The sequence below is a fragment of the Coenobita brevimanus genome, chromosome 90, assembly GCF_032717465.1.
Source record: "Coenobita brevimanus isolate Jiangsu-jjx chromosome 90, ASM3271746v2, whole genome shotgun sequence".
NCBI classification, from domain to species: Eukaryota; Metazoa; Arthropoda; class Malacostraca; order Decapoda; family Coenobitidae; genus Coenobita; species Coenobita brevimanus.
Genome location: NC_137043.1, coordinates 39,420,577 through 39,444,980, shown reverse-complemented (window position 1 = coordinate 39,444,980; position 24,404 = coordinate 39,420,577). Strand labels below are relative to the sequence as shown.

General features: G+C 40.5%; 1 protein-coding gene across 2 annotated transcripts in view; it reads left to right on the top strand.

The window, feature by feature from the left end:
• Positions 1–21,863, top strand: part of ArgRS-m (arginyl-tRNA synthetase, mitochondrial) — a 30,411-nt gene extending 8,548 nt beyond the window's left edge. The window contains exons 2-14 of one of the 2 annotated variants that reach the window (XM_080281720.1): positions 1,836–1,884; positions 3,277–3,351; positions 3,764–3,858; positions 5,030–5,139; positions 5,883–6,003; positions 7,464–7,619; positions 10,597–11,276; positions 12,214–12,344; positions 13,130–13,284; positions 14,109–14,183; positions 15,014–15,215; positions 18,269–18,387; positions 19,571–21,863. In XM_080281720.1, the coding sequence (XP_080137846.1) occupies positions 1,849–1,884; positions 3,277–3,351; positions 3,764–3,858; positions 5,030–5,139; positions 5,883–6,003; positions 7,464–7,619; positions 10,597–11,276; positions 12,214–12,344; positions 13,130–13,284; positions 14,109–14,183; positions 15,014–15,164 (1,785 nt within the window). In that variant the 5' untranslated portion in view covers positions 1,836–1,848 and the 3' untranslated portion in view covers positions 15,165–15,215; positions 18,269–18,387; positions 19,571–21,863. Of the gene's footprint in view, positions 1–1,835; positions 1,885–3,276; positions 3,352–3,763; positions 3,859–5,029; positions 5,140–5,882; positions 6,004–7,463; positions 7,620–10,596; positions 11,277–12,213; positions 12,345–13,118; positions 13,285–14,108; positions 14,184–15,013; positions 15,216–18,268; positions 18,388–19,570 lie in introns of those variants that run through there. The other variant, XM_080281721.1, reaches the window with a different exon arrangement.
• The last annotated feature ends 2,541 nt before the right edge of the window (positions 21,864–24,404 follow it).

Here is a 24,404-nt window from a genome sequence, read left to right as displayed (position 1 = left end):
GTAACCTCGTAGCTGCCACGTACTTCATATGACTGAAAACGTGCAGCTGATATTTACATTGTGAGCGCTTTTTTTATATTTAAATGGGCTCCTTTTTATTGCCATTTGGCATCTCAGCTGAGCTATTTCCATCACCATGCACCCATCCTCGGTATCTCACTGTTACTGTGCTAGTATGGAGATGCAGAGCTTCACTACTTCATGGCTTAGCTAAGGTAAATAATGAACTCATATATGTTTTCCCTATACTTTTCCATACATTTTTATTTCATATGAGCAAAAATTACTTTTGAGATATTCCCCCCCCCCCTTTGCACATGGGGGGTGGATCAAGAAACATAGTGCAGCAGTTGTCTGGTTAAAAGGTCCTATTGACAGGCTGCGATGTTCCTTTTAAAATCCATTAATCGATTTCAAAAGTTGCACCCTATATTTTGGCGCGAATACTTTGTGTATTAATCTGCCTATGCATGGGGTTGCCAGTTTGTCAATTAGCATCCTCCACACCGCATCACGCAACCATGTGAGCCCAGTTTGCTTCAGGAAGTCATGGCATCTATAGGTGGTCCATTGCATTTGCTGCAGCCCTCAACTTTGCATGGTCTTACCAAGAAAAGAGGCGCCAGATGTCGTATTCCACAGAAAGGAAGTATGCATCTACTACTGGCAGCGATTCTAATGTGGAATATACTGTAAAACCTCTGAAAAAACAAACCAGCACACCACGCTCCAATCGACGCCAACCCACCTATATTACACCACCTTGATCTTCACACACTCATCAACTTCTAGCTCTTCTAGAAAAGTAACTGAACAGATATAAATAAGTAATAGAAAGTAAGGTGACTAAAATATAAGGAAAATGAAAGTGTCTGGTGTTAGCTCTGTATATATCTTTCATTGAGTTTAGCATTGTTTACTATTACTGAGTAGTTTTTCACGGTTTAGTATCACACAATTTTATTTTATAATGTTCGCGAAATAATGATTTTGAAGTGCTAAGTGAATCATTCAAGATAATGCAAAGAAAATGATGTGTATTGCGGTACGTGGTTGGGACATGAAGTGTGGTGAGCGGTGGCATGAGTGGTGGTGCATGACGGACAGTTACGATGACGCAAAAAAACACTGAAAATGGCATTGCATCCACCTCTCTTTACAGCATTGTAAGAGCATCTAAACATTCACTGATGTGCTCATAGGTACAAAAAATGTTTTGCTTTCTTGTGTGTGTTTTATTTATTTATTTTTTCATCTTGTGTATTAATATGAATATTATTGCATTGAAAATGAGTGATTTTAGTGAGGATTGCCGCAACAAGGATATCGCTCACACCACAATAGTCGTAGCCAAGGGGTTAAGGAATTGTTTGATATCCTTGGGGTTAATTTCAATAATGTTAGACAAATAATATGAGGCTCATTTTCTATGATATAGTCGTTTATCACTAATAATTTGGATACCATTCCATCCACATTGGGGTACATCAACTTAGCTATATTGTTCACATATTTGACATTGGTTGAGTCTACTACTTTAATTTTATTTAGTTCCAGCTCTGTGTGTGTGTGTGCGTGCTTGCGTGCATGCATGTGTGTGTGCATGTGCATGCACACATGCTTCTAACTCTTGAAATAGCCCCCCAAATTTTATCCTTGGTTGCATTACTGACTTATACAATACTAGTCAGTTGGACTAAATAATTGTTATAGTTATTCTTCCACAGTATATGATGCAGATTATCACCGAAGTTATCATTGTTATTTGGACTGTAATGGCATTTAAATTACATTTTTTCATAGGTGTTTATTTCATTGACTGGTTTCTTCCACAGGGGATGATGCAGAATGGCACACAAGTTACGGTCATTAATATCTAACAAGGTAAGTTAATTATTTTTTTTTTTTTCCACAATGTTTATTTGATTATTTCATTAAGTAAAAGCTCACCATAATGGACTTTCTATACCTGTATCTGACTTCTGCATTTTTTGAGTGTCCTTAGTGTGAGAGGGTAGGGCACAGTAGGAAAGAAAGGTTGCTGGTTCACCGAAAGCAGTGGTAAGGAATAGGGAAGCTAGTATGGATGAATGAACTCACTGCTTAGAGTATTGGAATCTCTTAACATATGGAAGTGAAGTCTGAACCCTACTGAGAGGTCACAAGCCAAGAGGAGAGCAGTAGACGTAAGTTATTTGAGAGTAGCGTGTGGAGTTACATGGAGAAACAAGCAGATGAATGAGGTAAAGGAGCATCTGAGCTTTGTAGTGTTTATGTGGATGTGACTGAATTGTTTGGAGAAATACACTGAAATGGGTTGACCATGTGGAGAGGATGGAGAGAGACTGATTAGAAGAATCTATGTGAGTTAGGTGTGGGGGAAGAGGGAGTTGAAGGAAACTGAGAATGTGATGGAGGGATGGAGTGGAGAGATTTATAAGAGAGTGGGTGTGTGTGTTGGGAGAAGGGCAGCCTGATGACATAGTAGAGAGTGACAAGACAATTTGTTTATGTCAAGCTTTATGGGATTAAGGCTATAGTAGATGGATAAGCAGTATTTAAAGATACCAGTCCTTCTCTAGCAGCCTCTCTATGAACCATACACATTTGTCTGTTTATTTAGCCCAGACATTATATTAATATCCATGCATTATAGTGTTTCATATGTAGTCTAATGTATTCGGGAAATTTATGACAATATGGTAATTGAAAGTACACGTAGATCAGAGTTTGAATGTTCCTCAGTTATTGCTATACATTGAAGATTTGTTGTACACCTCCTTTATCTTGACTACATTGCACTCCAGCCTGGGCTTCTCAGAAATATATAATTTGTGGTGTATTGTGCAGTATTGTGTGTACTGTACACAGTGATTATAGATGTACAAAGGTTTATGCAAAAGAAAACAGTGTAACCACAAACTGTAATACATACATGCATGTAGATGTACATAAGGTATTAAGGATCAGTTGAGAAACTTATGAAATCACCAGTAATTATTTGTGGTCATCAGTGTTTTGTCACATCTTTTAATATTACAGTTGTATATTCAGGCTTTTCAGGTAACACCATTCTGTGCATGAATATTACTGTACCCAGTTCTGTTGTTAGTTTTATTAATCATGGGGAGAATTTTCAAACTATAGCATTTGTTAACCACTTTGCTACGAGAAATCCCTTCTTAGATTAATCAAGTCATCTGGTGTTAGCATGATTGAAATGAAAGATACATGGTAGGAGTAAAGTTTTTAGATGCAGTACCATTTCTTCATCAGATTGTTCAGGCACTGGAGGGTTTTCCCATTGGTGGACATGGACTGAAACCATCATCTGTGTTGCCATGTGTCCAGGTTAGAGCCACACTTGTTTATGCAGTGCTGGTCTTTGTATTTTTATTAGTAGTTTCTATTATTGTATGGTGGAATTGTAAGATTATAACTATAAGATTAATAAAATATAGGGTATACAAATTCAATTGTAAGGCAGTAGAAGGTACAGTACAGAAAAGGGCAACTCATTTACCTTAACTGGAAGATTTTTGTCTTTTTTCAGCTTTTCTGTAGCTCAATAACAGTGTAAGAGTACTGTTGCTGTTTTTTTAATTACTAGGACCATACCTTTTCTTACAGCTGAACATTTTGTGTGGAGATGTGGCACTTCTAGGTAAAGTTGATGTAGATGGTATGATAGGTCTTGTCACCTGGAGATATAATGGTCATGTTCTGAATGTCTGATATATTAGCTCTGCCTCACCCCCATCAGATTGATGCTCGTGGTGCAAGTCTACCAGAATTCAAAGTATCCCTGAAGGTGCTGCGACAGAGGGGTATTTTAAACAGCTTTGATGAAAACACTTGGTAAGCTGAGGTGTAAAGAGATAGTAGTACAGTATATGTATATTTTATAGATAAAGTGCATGGTATGCCAGAAAGAGGGTAAAAGAATATGGTAAATGTGTGAGGAAGTGTGGTATAGAATTTGAGAGGCAAGGGAATTGACAGGGGATCAAGTTGGTTGGATGAGATAAGGACAGAGAAGTACTTGACAAGGATATAGTAGACCATTTTTTAACTTAGTGAGTGGAATGACTATGCAGTAGGGATGTGCAGTCAGCATTAAAAAAATGTTAATAAAAAAAAAAAAAAAAAAATACTGTATATACTGATGGTTTTTGCAAGTGAATTGGAACCAAGATTGCAAAAGCTAGAATTACTCAGGTGTGTGAATGTTTGTGTGGCCCATTTACTGAGCATGTGTTTGATAGTCTCCCACTTGTATGGTGGATCTCTCGTGTTTTTGGATTCTGCCTTACACCATCCTTTTAGGTAAAGTTAAGTGTTTGGATGGTGATATTGAAAGGTATAGTCATACTGTTACAATCTCTATATCGTCATCCCAGCCCTGATTCCAACTTAAAGGATGAATTACAGTACGATTACGAAGCGAAGAAAAAAGAGAAAAGCAGAAGTGGCAGACAGGATACCCAAGGAAATTGGTCATACAGTCAGGTGTACATCATATAAGCCTTTGTTTTCCTGGATTCGCTTCTCAAGCAGACAGTCTGTACTTTTTCAAGTTCAGGTAGATTCTGTTGTACGACCACTCGATACACGAGAAACCTATGATATGACCTGGGTAAACTAGGCACTATTTTCGATATACGATCTCAAAAATCAAATGATACGACATTCAGTCTGGGGCGAGGTTTGAGGATTCTCAGTTGTCTCAGCAAAACAAATCCACTTTTCCCTTTCTTGTGTTCAGTGGCCACTACTAATTATTTCTTAATTTTTAATTCACTTTACTTCCACTCTTCACCTTCCACAGTTCAAAAGCCTGCTTGGTATCAGAGCCGGTGAAGTGGCTTGGCATGGATTATTCTTATTAATTTATCCATTTATTTGTTTTTATATCCACTCTTCACCATCCACAGTTCAGTAGCCTGCTTGAGTTGGAGGTGATGAAGTGACTTGACTTTATTATCTGTTTACTTATTTATTTATACCTTCCACTTTTTGCTTTCCCTAGTTCAATAGCCAGCGTGGGGTCAGAGCTGGTGGAGCGACTGGACACAGATTCGTCTGTCCCAGCCGTCTACCTCAACCATGGGAAGGCAGAGGTGTCTCTCAATTTCAAGGGTAAGTGTTTACTCTCATGGTAGGGGAGCTTTAATTCCTTCCATACAGTGATGCTTTATTTATTAACATATGAGTTTATTTATTTATTTATTTTATTTTATTTTATTTATTTTTTTTTGTTAATGCATTAAAGGAGGAACCAAAGGCTTCAAGTCCACGAAGTTTTTCCCTAGTAGAAAAAACAAAGATGAGAGCCAGCTATTTGAATCCGATGACGTATATTAAAGTTTAGTCTTGCTACAACCTGACTTTTTATACTAAGCTTGGGAAAGATATCTGTTGTACGGGTTAATGAAGATCCCCCCCCCCCTCCAGAATATAAATAATCTGCAGATAATAAAATTAAAAATGAAATACATATATACTATAACAGTTAAACAGACAAGGTGAAGGCACTATTTCATTTTGTGTATTAGAAGTTTATCATGATTTTTTTGGTCGTCTCTGTATTCCCAGTTTGCTCACCTAATCTGACTCTTTTATTTTATTTTATTTATTTATTTTTTTATTTTAACCCAATTTCAGTGTGTGTGTGTGTGTGTGTGTGAGTTTATTTGTTTAAGGATTGTACCTCATCTCTTAGATTGGAATTAAGGTTTGGTTTATAATGATGATGATGAAGAAAGATAGGAATTAGGGTTTGGATGGTGATGATGGAAGGTGGGAGTTCAGGTTGGGATACTGCTGCTGCCGCTGATGATTTATGCACTACCCGCCACTAGTGAGTTTGTTATTAATTGCAGTGGACTACAGCCAGCTAGCATCAGAAGTCATCAGCATCACCAACAACAAACCCAAGCTGTTCTGGCAATGTAGTGCACTCATCAACCTCCTGCCACATGAGAGGGTCATTGTGGATTACAGGTGGGTATGGGAGGGTGGACATTTTTATTTTGTATGCCTTTTGTTAATTCTCTCTCTCTCTCTCTCTCTCTCTTATATGATAAACTCAGGATGATCCCATCCCTTCCTGTAATAAGATTATCGTAGAATATTATTCATCCCCTCCTTGTTTAAAGTTTTCATGGAAGCAGCAACACTCACAATTAGCACCAGTATGTAGAGTATTTTCAGGGACTCCTTATATCACTTACAAAGTCTTCCATTATTGCACATTAGCCCAGGGCTCCTGCACCTCAAAAGGGACAGTTTGAAACTGGCCATTGACATTTGAGGACTCTAGCGGCAGAGTGACATATGCGCCAAAAATGGCCGATGGTGAGTTATTCCCGCCAATATGTAGGTGGAGCCTTCTAGATCCTCCCTGTATAAAGCTACATACAAAAAGGGCCCTTACGGCTGACTGGCAGATGGGCAAGTGTTGCATGTTTTAGGCCTTGAAAACCCATAGAGGAAGTCTGCTCCCACATGACAGAAGGACATATGTGCCACGAGCGGCTAGCCATTGGGAGGCCGGGTCTTGGTACTGGCCCCCAGCCTCAGCCAGTCCCCCACCAGTGTCCTCCTAAACCTTGCACGTGGTTGATGGGCTGCACTGTCCTCTGCCCATTTTGTGTGCTTTTCTGTGTTTTTTTGGGGAGGGCATTATGACATCCTCCGACTCAGAGAGTAATATAGATAGTTCCAGTCCACCACTGAAACAGAAGAGACGGCCAGAAATGTGGTCTCTACACGTGAGGAAGAAGAAAAGAGACAGTGGTGAGGCCTATATCAGCCACTCTACAAAGTAACAGGTTGCTGCTCGATCCATAGGACCTCCTTGCCAATGTATAGATGCTTGTTTTACTAAGATTGGTGAAGAGAGCATTAAGGAAACATTTGAAAAGTTTTGGGGTTTGCAAAGTCATGACAGGCAATCACAATACATTAACTCTTGAGTGAAAGATGTGAAGGTAAAGCACTGAGAATCACTCTATACATTAGATAACTCTTGCAATCATCCAGGAAAATAGATTTAATTAAAAACTTACAATATGAAAATTAAAGAAAAATAAAAAAAATGCATGATTATGATAAAACTTTCACAATTTATTATTATTATTATTTTTTTTGGAGCAAATAATTATAACCCAGGTTAATATTTTGTGTGTGACCCCCAATGGGGTTTGTGTGTTTGGTTTTGGTTTGTTATTTTTTCTAAACAATGGATTCATTAAATTGCATTTTTTGAGAGCATTACTTGGATATAAAACATCAATTTTTTCTTTATACCTTTTATGTACACATTCTTCAAATTTAAGCTTTAATTACTTGAAAGTAACCCCCTGGTGCATATGTCACTCTGCCGCTAGATGCCTCATTTATCAGTAACAGTTTTCTTTTCTTGAACATGACCATTATTTTTTTCACCACCCATCCCACAGCTCACCCAACATTGCCAAGCCTTTCCATGTTGGCCACCTGCGCTCCACCATTATTGGGAATTTCCTGGCCTGTCTCCACTCAGCCCTGGGCCACCACGTCACCCGCATCAACTACCTGGGCGACTGGGGCACACAGTTTGGTCTCCTCAAATATGGGTAAGACTCAGGCACAACTTTACTCAGTCAGTTCATTATGTACAGGTATACCCCGATATACGATACCACAGCTTAGCAGTGGGGGTAGAAATACCACCATACCCCTCCTAACGATGGCCAGCCCCTAGTTTAAAGATGGGTTTGTATTTTTCTTACCGCTTATGATGATATTTTAGACATAAATTTTGTTTAGGTTGATTTATAAACTGTTTTTAGACATAATGTGTGTTAGTCATAGGTGGGTGAACATTGTCATTTTGGGGTACAGTTTACTAAGTTGGATTTTTTGCAGACACATTTGACGATTTTCAGATTTTATTTTTGGGTTTAAGTGAGTTATAAACTGTTTTTAGGCTTAGTTTAGCTTGTTTTAAAGCAATGCGGGGGGGTTTAGGACTTGGTTGGGGGGGAAATCAGTGGCTTGAAAACAGATCCCTATACATGTTAAATCTACCCTGTTATACGATACCCCGCCTAGCAATGGGTTTTTACTTAACCATTTGCATCGTTAAACCCGGGTATACCTGTACTCTATTCTTGCGTCTCTCATGCAGTTTTATACTGCTGAGCAGAAACTTGGTGTGGAGGGGTTACAGAGTTCATTAACATGTTCAGTATCAGAGGTCTTTTCCAAGCCGTATATAATTGTTAGTTCATTTGACCTGTGGAGTGGATAAGTGGATAGAAGAGAGGCACTGAGGTGGTACTGAGATGATGTGTATGTGTGGCCAGAGTGCTGGAAGATAGACTGACAAGGAGAGTGTTAACCCCTGCAGTTCTGATTATTGGTGAGGTAGTTTGCCTCCCCTGAGTCATTGTTATATATTCCATTCCATCATCCAATCCTACGTTGCCCCACGAGGAGCGTAGGAGACCGGGGCTAGGCAAGTTGGTCCTGACATTTAAGATGAGAGTGACCAGTCTCACACATTGCTGAGTGGCATTATGTGAGCAATAAACCCCAACCAATCCTTGGATATAAACCTACACAGGCTCAATCCAACTGGAGCACCTAAACCCACTAAATCACCAGGTGTCATAATTTGGTTATATGGTTACCACCCAACGTAGTAAATGGTTTCCTGGTGTACAGGAAGCCATTTGGTTTGTCACTCACTGTAGAGTCACCCATAGGCAGTAGGAAGAGGAAAGAATGATTGAAAGACAGAAGAGAAAGGATGGAAGAGAGGAAAGGAAAGAAAGACAGAAGAGGAAGGATGGAAGAGAGGAAAGGACAGACACCCAAAGTAGCACTACATCAAGTGAGTGGATGGTGAGCACCCCTACCTACCTGAAGAAAATTGTACCTCATATGAGACCTGCAGCTTGGCCCATGCAGAACGTCATTGTGCCACATAAGAGGGCATGCTTGTCAAGGGTTAATCTCTTTCACTTAGTAATATAATTTGTAAGACTTTTGTTCAGTATATGCTTAATCACCAGGGCTAGAAATATTACATTGATACCAGGCATGTATAGGATTCCGGACAAACTTTGTGAGTTAAAAAATACATATAGAAATGGCACAAATTTTATTCCTATATTTCTTACATAAAATACATGCATTTCTAAAGTAAATTATTTGTTGCTTACATTTTGAAATGAAACTAGCATAGAAGAGGAAAAAAATTGGAAAAAGTTGTCAAAAATGGGAGAAAAAATGACGTATCTTCTGTGGATGGCAGCCAGCCTCAACCTTGAGGTATGCAGCTGAAACTTGGCACACGTGGGAGTCCACACGTCCCAAATGATGCTCCAGTTCTCCGCACGGGTTGCTGTTTACAATGTTGCTAAATGAAGGGTATGTTTCCATTCACCAGGTATGTCCGGGATTCCGGACAATGGGCTTTAACTCTGTGGTAGAGACAGAAGCCACACAATTGCACCTCACACGGCAACAGCACATTTCAAACTGAGATGTCATGGGCAGCCAGCATCATAGGCCTAACACCATTTTGTCCACGAGGCAAACTAGGCCTCTTGTCGGAATCTTGGACAAGCCTGGTGATTACAGGTGTATCTAGTCCACAATACACACACGCACACACACACACACACACACACACACTCTCTCTCTCTATATATATATGCCGGGCCATTTATACTGCCGTCATCCTCTTAGTACAGCAGATTTTCCCAAAATTACTTGTTTTCAAATATAGCAGTTAGGGAAACAAATTAAAAACCGTATTACTGACCAACTCTTCTTGCGAATGAAAACAGTCTCAGGTCTGTAGGTGGTCGCATCGATGAGTAAGGATGAGAAGAAGATATGGTAAGTAATTTTTGGCACACGAGGCAGGATGTATTTGTTCGAGTGTTCGCGGCCCCAACTTTGGCTTCACTCTCAGCATAATAACTTATCCATCACTAGATAAGCTAGACACAATTGCATCCAAGGCACACCCTATGACATTGTCACAGCCCTTTCCTAGTATCCTCGTAAAGAGGCTTTGCAGGGGTGGATGAGGCAAGGGGTTCACGTGAGGCGGAAACGGAATCGGACGAGAGGTTTAAGAAAACATCATCCTTTACCTGGCAAAGTCACAGAGACAACTGAGGTATGCTTGCCTCAGGCGACAGGAATCTATCTGACCCGTTGGTGATAAGATCAAATGGCGGCCACTTCAAACTGTAGCACGAAACACTTGCGGTTATATCTGACACCCAGTGTCCCTGGCCCACCAATTTCGCATTAGATATAACCATTCCCCTAGTGGCTAGGGGTAATGTAGCTGTATCTTGGTATAAAAATACCAGGGTTCATTTTGGACTAAATTTCCTCCAAGTTTACTCCAAATACCATCAGAAAAAGTTGTTGCTGATGTGCAGTAATAGCATGTCTCTACAGTACTGTACATTTGTTTATTTTTCTTAAAGCAGGACAGTACATCAGTTCTACTTTTAACTTTTTGTGTTTGTTATTGATGTGTTCATGAGTGAGGTTTTTAGGTATCCCCACCATCGTATTTTTCAGATATGATGCACAAAACCTGACCGAGAGTGACTTGGAGGAGGATGCCATTAGGAAGCTGTACAATGTGTATATTTGGGCAAACCAGCAGGCTGAGGCAGATCCCAGCGTGTTGGAGAAAGCCCGTCAGACCTTCAGCAAGATGGAGGAGGGAGATCAAAAGGCATTGGCCATATGGCAGCTCTTCCGGCAAAGGTCTGTGGTGGATCTGAAGAGAGTTTATGCACGGTTGAATATTCAGTTTGACGAGTACCATGGGGAGAGCATGTATGGAGTTCAGAAGTGTCAGGAGGTCGTGGATGCCATGGAGAAGAAAGGCCTGCTGAAAACCCAGGAGGATGGACGGAAGGTGTTTGTGGGTGGACCCAACCAGAATGTAACCGTAGTGAAAAGTGATGGGACAACTCTCTACTTATCCCGGGACATAGCAGGTGCCATAGATAGATACGAGAGGTACAAGTTCACAAGGAGTTACTACGTGGTGGACAATGCCCAGTCGGATCATTTCTTCCACATGTTTAGCATCCTTGGTGCGCTGGGATACAATTGGGTGGATGGGATGAAGCACATCAAGTTTGGGCGGATTCAGGGCATGAGCTCGCGGAAAGGCACAGCCATATTCTTGCAAGATCTCCTGGATGAGGCACAGCAGGTGATGAGGCACAACCAGGAGCAGTCAGTGAGTGAGTGTGAGGTTTGTCATCTCAGTTTGTGTATAAGTAAACTCATCACTTTATACTGTACCTGGTAACTTGAGGTAACTCGTATGGGTTGGGATAAATCTAGTATAGTAGCTATTCGCTCCCATGTCCACTACAACTCTCTAAAACAATTTGTATTTCCTGTTGTATTAATGGATTTTCACCAGATGTCTTGCTGCAGCCATTTAGTTTTTATTAGTTTTCACTTTTCCAGTTGGAGTACACTCAAACCTCGATTTAAGGGACTCCATCATCTACCTGACAAACGGACAGGACCATTCAAAAAGTCCTCTGCTTGAAACATTAATAAGTGAAACAGTCATTGCATTTCATAATAAGACTGTCTTTATGGTGGTAGGTGGGGGCTATTTAGTGATCCAGCGAACACTGGCAACTTTCAGGAGTTTGTGGGGGCTCTAATTGGAGCATCTTAATTACCCACTAAACCTCCAGACACCATCATTTGGTTATATATATGATTACCACCCAGCATAATGAATGGTTTCCTGCATATTCGTCTTGTCATTCAGTGTAGTCACTTGCAGGCAGAGGGAAGGGTAAAGATTGAAGGAAAGAAGAATAAGAGGAAAGGGTAGTCTCCAGAGCACAGCACTACATTGAGTGAGTGGATGGTGAGTGCCCCCACCTACCACCATGCAGTATTAATAACCCTTTTAATGTTGACCTCTTTCTTATTGTATTCCTGTTTCTGCTTGATGGATTAATTCAGCATAAGAGTGACATAGCATGCTGGAGGGATTGAACAAAACTTCATTAACTGTTTCACTTCTAAGGTGACTAAAAATCATGCCATAGTTGCATGAATGAACTAAAAGAAAACATCACCATATTGAGGAGAGTTATTGGTGATGAAACTGTTATAGTAATTAGATGGACCAAAATTCTTCTGTTCCTGCAGCTACAAAGGCAAGTGTGAGAGCAAGTGGTGGTGACGTGGCTGAGAAGGTGGCCGTTTCCTCCATCATCATCGGGGACCTGAAACAGCGGCGACAGCAGGATTATGTCTTCTCATGGGACAGGGCCTTGCAGGTTAATACATTGGGATCCCTCTCCCCGGCTGTTGTTCTTCATTTAATACTGGGAGATCAGTGGTGTAAGAGTGATGGCAGTATACCCCGTGTTGTGCTAATAAACTCAACATGTATGGAGAAGGTATTGATAGAAAGCATCTGGGTATTTCTCCCTACCTCCATCACTACTTGGCTTCATTGTGGCCGTTTCATCATGAGAGGTTTTCTTTGGGACTCGGGATCCAATACCTATTACATCCTGCTAATGGCACATACACACCCAAATTATACTGTTGATACTTAGTTTTGCAACAGGACAACAAGGAGTGAAAAATAAAGTGGTAAAGAGGATTTAGATGTATGAGTGAAAAATAAAGTGGTAAAGAGGATTTAGATGTATTCAGTAGGTGATATATGTTGTCAGGGTGTGCTGTTGGTGGAGTCCTGCAACCTGCTATACTTTAGATTTTCTTTAGCTGTTAACCAAGACTATGCACTTCACAGACAAATTTGAAGTTGTGCTGGGATGACATTGCATTTTTAGTGAAATGTTTTATACTCTTGGCTCTCTGCATTTTGCCCTTGAGGGGGGGGTGGGGAACTAGGGTCTGAAAGTGTGACCTAAGTCTTTATTTTATTATCACTGCCAGTTAAATTCATCTTGAAGGAGACATAGTGGAAGAATTGATTAACGAATGGTTTCTGTTTAACACACTATGAACCTTAATGTTGATCCTGTAGTAATGTTGCATATTAGTAAAATATGTTTAGGTCATAAATTTGATATTGCCAGTGGACTTTCAGAGCCGGGGAGACACGGGAGTGAAGCTGCAATATGTCCACTGTCGCTTGATGAGCCTGGAGAGGGAGTGTGGTCTGGTGCATAACCCTCAGCTCACCCCCATCCCAACCCTCCTCACTGACACCCCAGCAACATTGCTTGTACGAGACTTGGCCAGGTCAGCTTTGGAGACAGATAACTTAATCACCTATATTATCCTAATCTAAAAAAACTAAATCTCGTTTAACTTTATAACCCAGTCCTACCCTATGCTAACCTGTTAAATCTAATCCAGTGTATCCTAATCTAATGTAAGCTAGACCTTGCCTCTTTTAAGAGTGTATACTCATAACCTCGTCTGACGTACACTAATGTAATTGTCATCCTAATTATCAGTTGCACTAGTACAGTCCTAGGATGTGTCATTGGTGAAATATTGTCAAATCCAACATGAAACTAAAGGGGCGTTCTGTGGAGCGCATTTCTCCGACAAGGGCAACGTCATTACCAAACCACTCCTCATAATTGGTTAGTTTTTCTCATCATTGATTGTTTCCTGTAAAGCATTTTCTGGATCCAGAGTCTGTAATACGATCCGAATCGGTCTCAAAAGTTAATCAGTTGTTCTCAGGGCTGTCTACCCACCAAATTTTGTCCTGATCTTTTAGTTTTTGAGTAATCCTGCTAACAGACAAACACAAAGGTGAAAACATGCTCTCCTTGTCAGAGAGAATTATGCCTTGGTTCCTCTTAAACAAATCACCATATTGAGGTTGGCCATGGTATAACTCATGCGTTCTCGAGATTCGAAGCTATAACAAGTACCCTATCCATCTACCTGTCTGTGTTGCCAGATGCCATAATCCCATAAGGAATGGTTACAAACAAAGTACCCAAACCAGCTGATTACTTTTTGCAGTTGCTGGAAACTGTAGGGAGGGACTGACTGATGAAATTAATAGATGATTTTTAAGCAACCTCCACCATGTCCCATTCTTGCAGGTTTGATGAGGTGTTGGTGGAGACGTACCAAGAACTGGAGCCGTGTATCCTTGTCAACTACCTCTTCATTTTATGGTATGTCAGTTACATGCAAATTTTGTGCATGATGTTCATATACAGCACTTTTCCCCATATTTTACTTTTTCTTTCTGTGTTTTCTGGAGAGTTCCTTGCTGTATCTTGTCTTGGTTGGGGAAAGAGAGGCCTCGATGATATTTACAAGAGGTGTCTGTAATTATATTTATTGGCTTTTCTCCTCTCAAAACCTCAGCAGAAGCAAGATTTTAATTCAGTTGTTTTCCCTCATAACTTCTACCAGTAGATTAGGGAGTTGAAAAAATTGCTGATGGTAGAGAGAGTAGAGCATAAAGGATCATCGTATCAAAATTAAACCTGTTGAAGTTGCAGGTCTCTTGAAGTAAATAAAACTTGTCGTCAGTAAGAAAGTTTTTTTTTTTCAATGCTAGGAAGAAGGAACCAAAGGCCACATGCCCGCAGTAAGTAATTGTAGGACTCATGACTGTATCAGAAGGATTTAAATGTTTTCCCTAAGCATAAGAAAAATGGATGGCAGAACTAATAGGAAGTCTGGAGGGATCATCATATAAAGGTGTAGAGTTATGGAGCCCATCCCAGACAGGCTGATAAGGGTATTGTCGTAGGGTGGTTTGGTTGAGGGCAGGAGGACAGAGACGACACTTAGGGTGAAACCAAAGACAGGTGAAGGAGACTAGTGTGGTGTAGGTTTGGTTGTTGCAGACACGCATTAAGTTGCGAGTCCACGTCACAAATGCATTGGCACTTGGTGGGGCCTGAATGCACCACTTAGTTTCCTCCAGATGTAGAGCCAGCACTAAACTGAGCCACAGAATCTACAGTGACTGGCTTTTGATATGTTTCTACAGTGGCACCATCAACAGGGCCTTGAAACAGCTGCCAGTAAAATCTGCACCCCATGATGTTGGTGAGGCCAGGCTGGCGCTGTTCGTGTCAGCACGACACACACTGGCTGCTGGCATGACCATCTTGGGAGTCACACCACTCAGGGAGATGTGATGACCACCACTACCTCTACCGCATGTTCCCCCTCCCTCCCATTCTTCCCAGGTTAGTCTAAAGAGTATCTCAACAGTGTCCATTATTAGTTAGGAAGCAGTTAGCTGGTTTTGGCATTTAGCACCAAGAAATAATTTAGCCAGTACTGATTAATCAGCTAATGACTAATAATATTAACCCCTTCTTGCTGGGATATTTCAAGTGCCATTGTTCTCAGTACGGAAATTTTTCCAAAAGTAGCCTGTTTTCTAACCTTAATATCTCGGAAACTGTAGCAGTTGGGGAAACAAACTAAAGACCATATTACTCACCAACTCTTCTTGCGAACAGAAGTATACCCAGGTCTGTAGGTTGTTGTATTGATGACTAATGAAGTGAGGAAGAGGACTAAGGGTGGTAGTATTGAACAACCTCTTCCCCTTCTTGTGAAGGATCTGTGTGATGAGTTCGTGCCCAGTTTGGTACCTTTAACCCACCGCATGCCAGCTATTTTTAGCCATGTGGGTCGCCTCCATGCCATCCATTTTTCGACCCTTTTTTCAATGGCTAAAATGATAGATTTTGATATGAAAACAACGAATTTCATCATTAAAATGCTCACCGAAGCTCGGAAATGGGTTTTTATCAAGTCCTGCATACTTGTATACAGGTACATCCGCTCTCTCACACTCACCATGTAACTGAGAGAAAGCCGTTTTCTGTGTAAGGTAGACTCTGGTATTTATGCTGAGAAGTTATAGCAGTGTTCAGCCTACTTTTCTGATTACTTATTACTTCAACATCTGTCACAATTTGCATCTCTCACTATGAATTCATTATCATACACTTACTTGACGATGGGTACAACCTGACTTCATTATGTACTATCCTGGCACTTACAAGAAGGCATTTACAACTTGAACTTCTTTATATAGTCCTTACACTTACAAGAAAATATTTACAACTTACATTTACGTGAAAATATTTGCAAAATGTATTCACTATGTTCAGCACTGGGTGAGGCACACAGGCAGAGCGAGCGTGAGGGGGGGAGTGAGTGTATGGCCTTGACAACCTGGGGGATGGTAGAGGAACGGTTACTATACATTCCTGTCAATTTTTAGCCGCAAATCTTGAAAAATGCGGTCACAGTGAATGTTTTTATTTTAAACTGTTTAAAACTACTCTGGCACTGGCCGTGGAATTATGTCAAACCATTTTAAAATGGCACTAGCACACGGCGGGTTAAACCCTGGCTGAGCAGCCTCTTCCAAGGAGACTAAGGAAGGGTTGGTATGCGGCAGAGGTGCATTCTGGGAGAAAAATCATGAGATTGGCATGCTGGAGGTGCTGGTTGCCTACATCATTTATTTTGGGTTTACTCTCTTGCGTTATTTTGACTGCAAAGGTTCTTCATCATTGTGAGTCAGGCCAAACCTTTTTTTTATCCCCCCCATCCCAGCTTGTGCTTGTTTAACCTGTTTTTTGTGTATTTTGTTTGCAAGAGCCATAGAAAAGACTCCGTTGACCTTTATCATTATAATACTGTACCTGGAAGTCACACCAACAACATCTTCAGGGATGGATTCAACAAGTCAGCCCCATGGCCTCACTAGAACTTGATATTCCAAATTTTATCGTATGCAGAACATTACAGCTGCGTGCAGTAATTTGATCATAAACATGTAACATGAGTCTCATAAAAATCCCTAAGTAAAGGTAGAATCACACACACACACAAAAATGATAAACATTTTTAAAAATTGCAAATGCAATTTGTGAATGTTAAGGTAATAATTAGCTACATGAATATGGTATCAGTATAAAAAAAGATAACAAAGATATTTGGGAAGAGGCAGGTGATGGTCCTGCTTCATGTTCCAGTACGTTTAACCCAAATCAGACTCCTTCGTACGCTGTGAGATGAACCTCATTTAAAACTACGGCAGGAGCGACAGAGGTTGCTTGTGGGAAGAGATTAATACCATCAGCCCAATTTTTGCCGCCAGAACAGGATGTGTTTGTGTGTCTGCTTGTGGCCCCATCTGTGACTTTGGTCTCAACATGATAACTTCTCCATTACTGGATAAATTAGACACATCAGTGTCCAAGGCATACCCCATGGCATTATCACTGAGTAGTCTCCTAGTATTCTTGGAAAGAGGCTTGGCAGGGGTGGATGAGGCAAAAGTCCGCATGAGGCAGGAATGGAATCAGACGAGAAGGGTTAAGAAAAGATCGTCTTACACCTGGCAAAGTCACAGAGACAATTGAGGTATAGTTGGTTCGGCAGGTGGGAATCCCTCTGTAGCTTTTGGTGATGAGATAAAGTGGCAGCCACTTCAAACTGTGGCACGAAAACAAGTGCAGTTCCAACTGATACCTGGCGCCGCCTGGCCACCGATTTCTGGACAGTTCTGACAGACATGGCAGTTAGGGTGTTAAATATGAAAAGTCTTCAGATTAAGAATCAAACTTAGGGTGTCGATAAATTCATTACCCTAATGTTATTATCAGCTTTGTATTGCAGCCCATTTTCCATCTTATGCATACATCCATATATTTGTTAAGGCAGTGTTCCATGATTGTATGAGACAGCCTTTCTTACTTAATGGCTCTTTTTCCAGTCTACATGGTTTCCTTCAGCTTAATTTCATCTGGTTAAGTAAACGTGAGATCCCTTCTTAGGATATCATCCCATGTTTTCCTTGGTCTGCCGGTATGGGTTGTCCTTCAGTGTTCAGTTTCCTAATGAGCTTCACACATTGTCTCCTTATGTCCAGACTACCTTGGGCTACACATGCATATCACCTAACTAACGCTTTCAGTGCCCTGGCATTATCTTCATATTGCCTGTGTTGTTCTCTCACTGTGGCACTGTTCATCTGTTTCATATCAATGTTCATCGTTGTTCTCAGTTCAACTTCTTCCTTTTTTGCCTGTCTAGCATGTAGCAAACAACAATGGTGACTGATTTTCACACTGCCTAACTCCTGCATTACATGAAAAATAATCTGATAGAGTACACATCCATCTACCATTATACATTACTAGATGCATTTTTATACATACTGTGTAATACTACAGTTATCATCCCATTTATAGTATAACTGTAAACTTTTCAGAGTTACAAACAAAATAGAAGAAACAAGAGTGGATGATATCCTGTGATGTTAGATGGAGTACAGCAATTTGTGTTTTACAGCCCACAGCCCACCAATGGGAATTAACCATTTATGTAAAGGTAAGAGTATATTGATGTATTCCCCCCACCCCCACAAAAACATGATCATAGGGAGCCATGGCCAGTCCACTCAGTCCTGACATTTTAGGCAAGGGCAATCAGCCTCCCTGGCCCGAGTTTCATTATGTGAGCAAGAAGCCCCAGTTGCCCCTTGGATGGCAACTTACAGGCTCCATCTGATCCTTTGAGCCCCATCCAGTTGGAAAGCTTTAACCCACGAGACCCCCAGGTGTCATTTGATTGTATGGTTACCACTCAGGATAGTAAATGGTTTCTTGGATTACAGGAAACTATTCAGCTCGTTCCTCAGTGTAGTCACCTAGAGAGAGAGAGAGAGAGAGAAAGCACTACATTGAGTGAGTGGATGATGGGCATCCCCACGTACCATGTACATATTGATATTAATTGGCAACCAAAGCATTTCTGCTGTTTTTGGCCATAAATATTAGGTGAGGGTGAGGATGAGGGATTGTAGGACAAGTGAGCCAGTGTTTGGGTGGTCAAGCTATATGCATTGTCAGTTGCGTGCATGAGATCTGCAGTAGTTTTTAAAATGCTTCTCATCTGATCAGCTGATAAACATCTCAGGATGAAACTGCATAGATGAAATCATGTTTATTTTTTTGTACAGAGTTGATACTGATTGTGGAGTTTAGGTACATCCTGTATATCTACATGTCTGTGTCTTTGTCAGTCATTGGTGTAGCTTTGTTCTGAAGACAGTGGGGCGTGACTTCCGAAAGTGAAGAGTACGTTGATATAGAGTGAGAAGAAAGGGCTACCATAATGGGAAATGAGCTGATAAAATTTCACATATATCAACTATCAATCTGTGCAAAATGTCAAGCTAGTAGCATAAGAAAAAGAAAAGTTACCTGAATTCCTTTCATGCAAAACTGGCACCATTGTATCATCACAGTGGCATTGATTGTGAATTGTAGTTTGGTACATTGGACTGTTTTGCATTTTCAGACTTTATAAATTTCTCTGCAGCTTCGGTTTTTCTATTGGACTTGATGATATATATCGTCATTTATCCATGTTATCCATGACTCAAAGACAAACCCAACTAACTGCCACATTGTACCTTTTCTTCCATTCTCACTCACCTTTCAGCAACTCCTCATTCTTGTTTGTCTTTTTTACTTATTTGTTTATTGTAAATGTTTTTTTTCCCTTACAGCTGATTAAGGAGTGCGAAAATGTTGGCAGTATAACGGCACTAAGTGTTACTACGTAGAGTGGTGTGACCTCAGTTTTTAACATTCACTCGGGACTTATCTTCGAAAGATCATATTACATCTCTTGTAAAATCAGCTGCCAAGAGATTAGGTGTGCTAAGCCGACTCCTTACCTTCTTTACCCCTGCACAGTTGTTGACTTTATACACAGGTTTTATTTGCCCCTGTGTAGAGTACAACTTTCACTTGTGGGAAGGCTTCCCACATACAGCTCTTCTCAGTAGGTGGAGTCGAAAGCCTTTCGTCTCATTTACTTTCCTCCACTTACTGGCTCCCTTCAACCTCTGTCTCTTCGCAGCACTGTTGCATCTTTATCTCTTTTCTCCCTCTGCTTCAATGGTCACTCCTCCTCTGAACTGTCTGTTTGCATCCCTCCACCTCAGTGATGGGCGCATAGCACCCATCTAGCAACAAACTCTCATCCCTTTTCTGTCCAGCTCTCTAATACAAGAGGTAATCGTTACTCTAGTCCTTCATTTATGCATTGGGTCAACTCTGGAACTGTCTCCCTCTGTCTAGTTCCTACTTCCTATGATCTCCAGTCTTTCAAACGCAATGTGTCCAGGCATCTCGAAATGAACAGATCTTGAATTTGGCTTTCTTGTATTGCTTTTGTTTTTTCTGGGAAGGAACAAGTTGCGGGCTCCTGGCCTTTGGTTCCTTCTTCCTTTCATATATAAAAAAAGAAGTCTTTCACAGCACTTTGCATTCTTTGTTGGAATAACCTTATACAATAATACTGTCAGTCTTTGATTTATGATTGGGTAACGTCAAGTAATGATAAATCGTAAAATGGTTTGATTGTAAACCAAGGGTATACAATATTTTCATTATAATTAGGGGGTTACATTAAGTGGAGTTGGTAAAGTCATCCATATAGTATTAAAAAAAAAAAATCTCAGCTCACTTACATTGGTTCCTTAGCTGGTCCAAGTCATCAGGGGTTGTCCCCCTCAAGGCTGGGGGGTTGCTAGTGCCCATAGGCACTAATCAGTATCCTCAAAATCTGATATTTAACAGAAGGGAGAGGCAGCAGGATAGGTTGGGCCAGAGCTTGATTGACATGATTTTCAGCTGCTGAGTTGAGCACAAAATCAAATGCAAAACACCGGTACTGAAACACATCAGAGTGATCGCAACACTTCACTGAGTATACTTAAGTTGCACCGTGATGGTATTAAGACGCCAGTAGATGGTATGACGCAAAGTTTTGTAAGGGAGTTTGGAGAGCACGCGATCGCTGGAACTTGACATGGATGATTGGGGAGATGGTGGGAGTTTTGGTAGTGCGCAGATGAGCTAAAACAGTGTTCTGCCCATGGTAAACACATTACTATCTTGACTCAGACAAGTGATTTATTGAGACGGGTGTGGCTGGCTGGCTGAAACACGGCCGATCTGTACTGTAATCAGATCGAATCTTGAGGAATTGACAAGTATGCATACATCATAAACACAGGGCAATTGTAAATTTGTTGATCATAAATCAAGGAATGACAGTATTCATTTCACATCTCACAATGTTATTTTTTTAATTTTTTTTACTATATTATTACTTTTCTCAAAGGTATATTGTATCATATTAAGAGTAAGGGAAGAGAAACAGTAATATACACATATATCTCATAATTCTTAAAAGACAAATAAGTGTGTCGAAAGTGAAATACTGGAAACCCCTTCGTTTTGTTTTGACACTGAGATACGTTTTCCCTTGTGTTGCAAGTAGCCATGAGAGATTGCTTTTGGGGCCTCTTCTCTGTTTAACTGCAGCAGGCACCATGCGGGTGAAATATGAGGACAAGCTTGGTAACTAGTCACACATTCAGCATTTGTAGGCTGGAGACTTTCGGCCACAGGTTCGGTCACTTGGTAACTTCTTTGTAGTGATTTCTTAAGAGTCCAATCTGATACTCAGATTGTTACAAATCTTATGAAACTTAGATTTCTTTTATCCAAATATCTTGGCAACTGTTGGGAAGTAATTAGCTGGTTTTGGCACTTGGTTTAGCTTCCACCCCGTAGAAAAGCAGCCGTACCATGGCCAACCGCAGTGCAGGGACTTCAGTTTTTGAAAATCAATATAAAGAACTATGTTGGTGGATGCTTCAGCATCCAGTATTCAGATGCACTGTATTCATAACTGTTACACCTGTGCCAAGTAGTGTCAGGTACAGTATGTTACACAGAAGAAATTGATTTAAAACAAAAGTAATAAAAAATAAAAATAGTGTATTAATAAAGGGTCTTAACATGTGGCCGTGACTTTTTCTTACCTTATACTTTCCTAATTATTGTTAATTTAACAGTACATGTAAGCCCTCCTGATGGAAGTTCTGCAAGATATAGCAGGGCTACCCACCCAGCTGCCCTTGTGATATATATATGTTGCAGTAGTAATGGTGTTGCTCCTTTCATTCATTGGTTCTCTTTTATTGTCACTTTATGTGTACTGCTTAATTGATTTATGTTGAAGTTTATTTCAGGTGATACATATTCATGTGTTATTTCACTGCACAGTAGTAGTTCTCATCATACAACAGTTTATATTTGTTATGAATAGTTAAACCCGCAACTAACTAAGAGAGAGTGGGTGTTATGTTTTGATGTCTGTGTGTGTGAGCATAACTTACTTTTTATCATAATGTATTTTATTTCACCCAAACTTGGTGGAAGGGTTGAGAGTCAGAAAAAAACATTCAAGTTTAAGTACAGTCACCTGAAGGTAGACAAGATGAAAGAGTGCCCCTTGTGTTTGGCTAGTGGTTGTGGATGTTGCTGTACTTTAGCGCTGCTTGTTATGTTTTCTTAAAGCCCCCCCCCCTGTTTTCTCTCTCCAACCCATTACAATCTTATTGAGTTTGGGATAGATTAGTTGAATGAGTGAGGTCATATCTTATTTTTCATTAACCCCATCCTTACTGATCCCTAGACTGTATTGACCTAGGAAGTCTGCAACAATTTTTTTTTTTTTCCCCCCCCAACTTTGAAGTATTAATGGCAATAATATGGACAATCAGTTTTCACATGGTTTCAGATAAGGTGTAGGCTGCAGGTTGTTGGCTTTGCCTAATTTCTTCAGTAAATTCAGCTGCTAGGACCAGAGTTAAACAAACATCTCTCAGCTTCCTCCTTGTCTACAAACATCTCTCAGCTTCCTCCTTGTCTCCCTAAAGGGAGGATAGTGGACTGCAGGAAGAAAACCTTAGCCTGCTGTCCACTGGGCTCATGTTTAGTTTAGTCAGGGACCACAACCATAATACTACTGGTACAACTGCTACATGGATTAGAGGTGCAGGTATGTATCTGTCATCTGTTGTACAAAATGGCAAAGATGTCATAACTGTTTTGATCATCGTGAAATTGAATACTGTAATTCCAAATGTAACTTTGCACTGTAAAGCTGTTAACATATGAGCACTAACATACTGAAGCTTTTACATAGCAACACTTCACATAACATGCTGATTTGAAGCTTTTACATAGCAACACTTTACATCACATGGTATTTGAAGCATTTACAGAAACTTCCTTTATTTGAAAATTTAACACAGGAATGCTTCACAACACATTGCTCATTATTAAATGGTCAGGATGTGCAGTGAAAGGTCAGGGTTGAATGCTTGCAACTTACTAGCAGTTTCTCTTTATCAGACAGCTTTAGTTTTTATATTTAGTTTTAACTGTTATGCATTATTTTGTCATTTATGAACTAATTTTAGATGATTTAAATTTGTTATGTAGTTAATGTACAGTGAGGCACCAGGTTTTGTGGCATCCAGATTGGCGAAATACAGGACTGGATTATCGGCTATAGGCAAAATGGGCAACTGCCTACCAGGCCTTGGCCTCTCACAGGCAATCCAGACTTCAAGAGTGGAATAAATATATGCTTTGGGCATTCCAAATAAGGGCCATTGCCTATCATGCCATCAAAAAAGGTCATTATAGGTCAAGCCAAAATTTCACTGGAAGATGTTGCAGGCCAACCATCTGTGTTGCCAACCAGGCCACAGCAGGGTTAATCCGACCCGCCGAAATTACAGTTTGGCGGCAGCCATAAAATATTCCTGTGATTGCACATCTCGCTCCCTCCAGCAGCACAAGTTTCAGATTCTTGCCACGGTAATGCTAGCTCCAACACTCAGTTTTGGCCTGTTTCCTACACGTTCAGTGTGTCTGCAAGTTGAGTGTTACACTTTCGTGTCCTTGATTAATAACTGACAAAAATATCATTTTGTACCTCAAGTGGAGCCAGAGGTGGACCAGGTAATAGTGGAAGTGATGTAAAGAGGAGTGAAGCTGGAATAGCAGATGGTAAAGGGAAAGCCAAGTAATATTGATAATGCATACTTTATTTAAGTGTACTTTATGATGATTTCGTTTGTGTTAATGTTACTTTATGATTTATTGTGTTAATAGCAACATTTTAAGTAACTTTAGGACGTATTTAAAGCAGGAAACACACAAGGGATGAGTTTTCTTACAAGCCTGGTCCGTGTTGGCCTATTTCCCATAAGGTCAGTGCCCCAGCTTTGGTAGCACTTTTCACGGTCCCTGTTAGGCCTGAAACTTGGTGCCTTATTGTAGGTGTCTTTGTTATTGTGTTACTCCTACTGTATGGCAGCAGTGACCGTGCTATGCTGTCATGATCTTCAGTGTAATCAAATCAGTATTCAGACTTTCCCACATTAGGGTGGAGGGGGGAGATAGGGTCTAGAGAGCCAGGAAAATACTCATGTTTGCCCAGTTGAATGACCACACTCCCAGTTACACTTT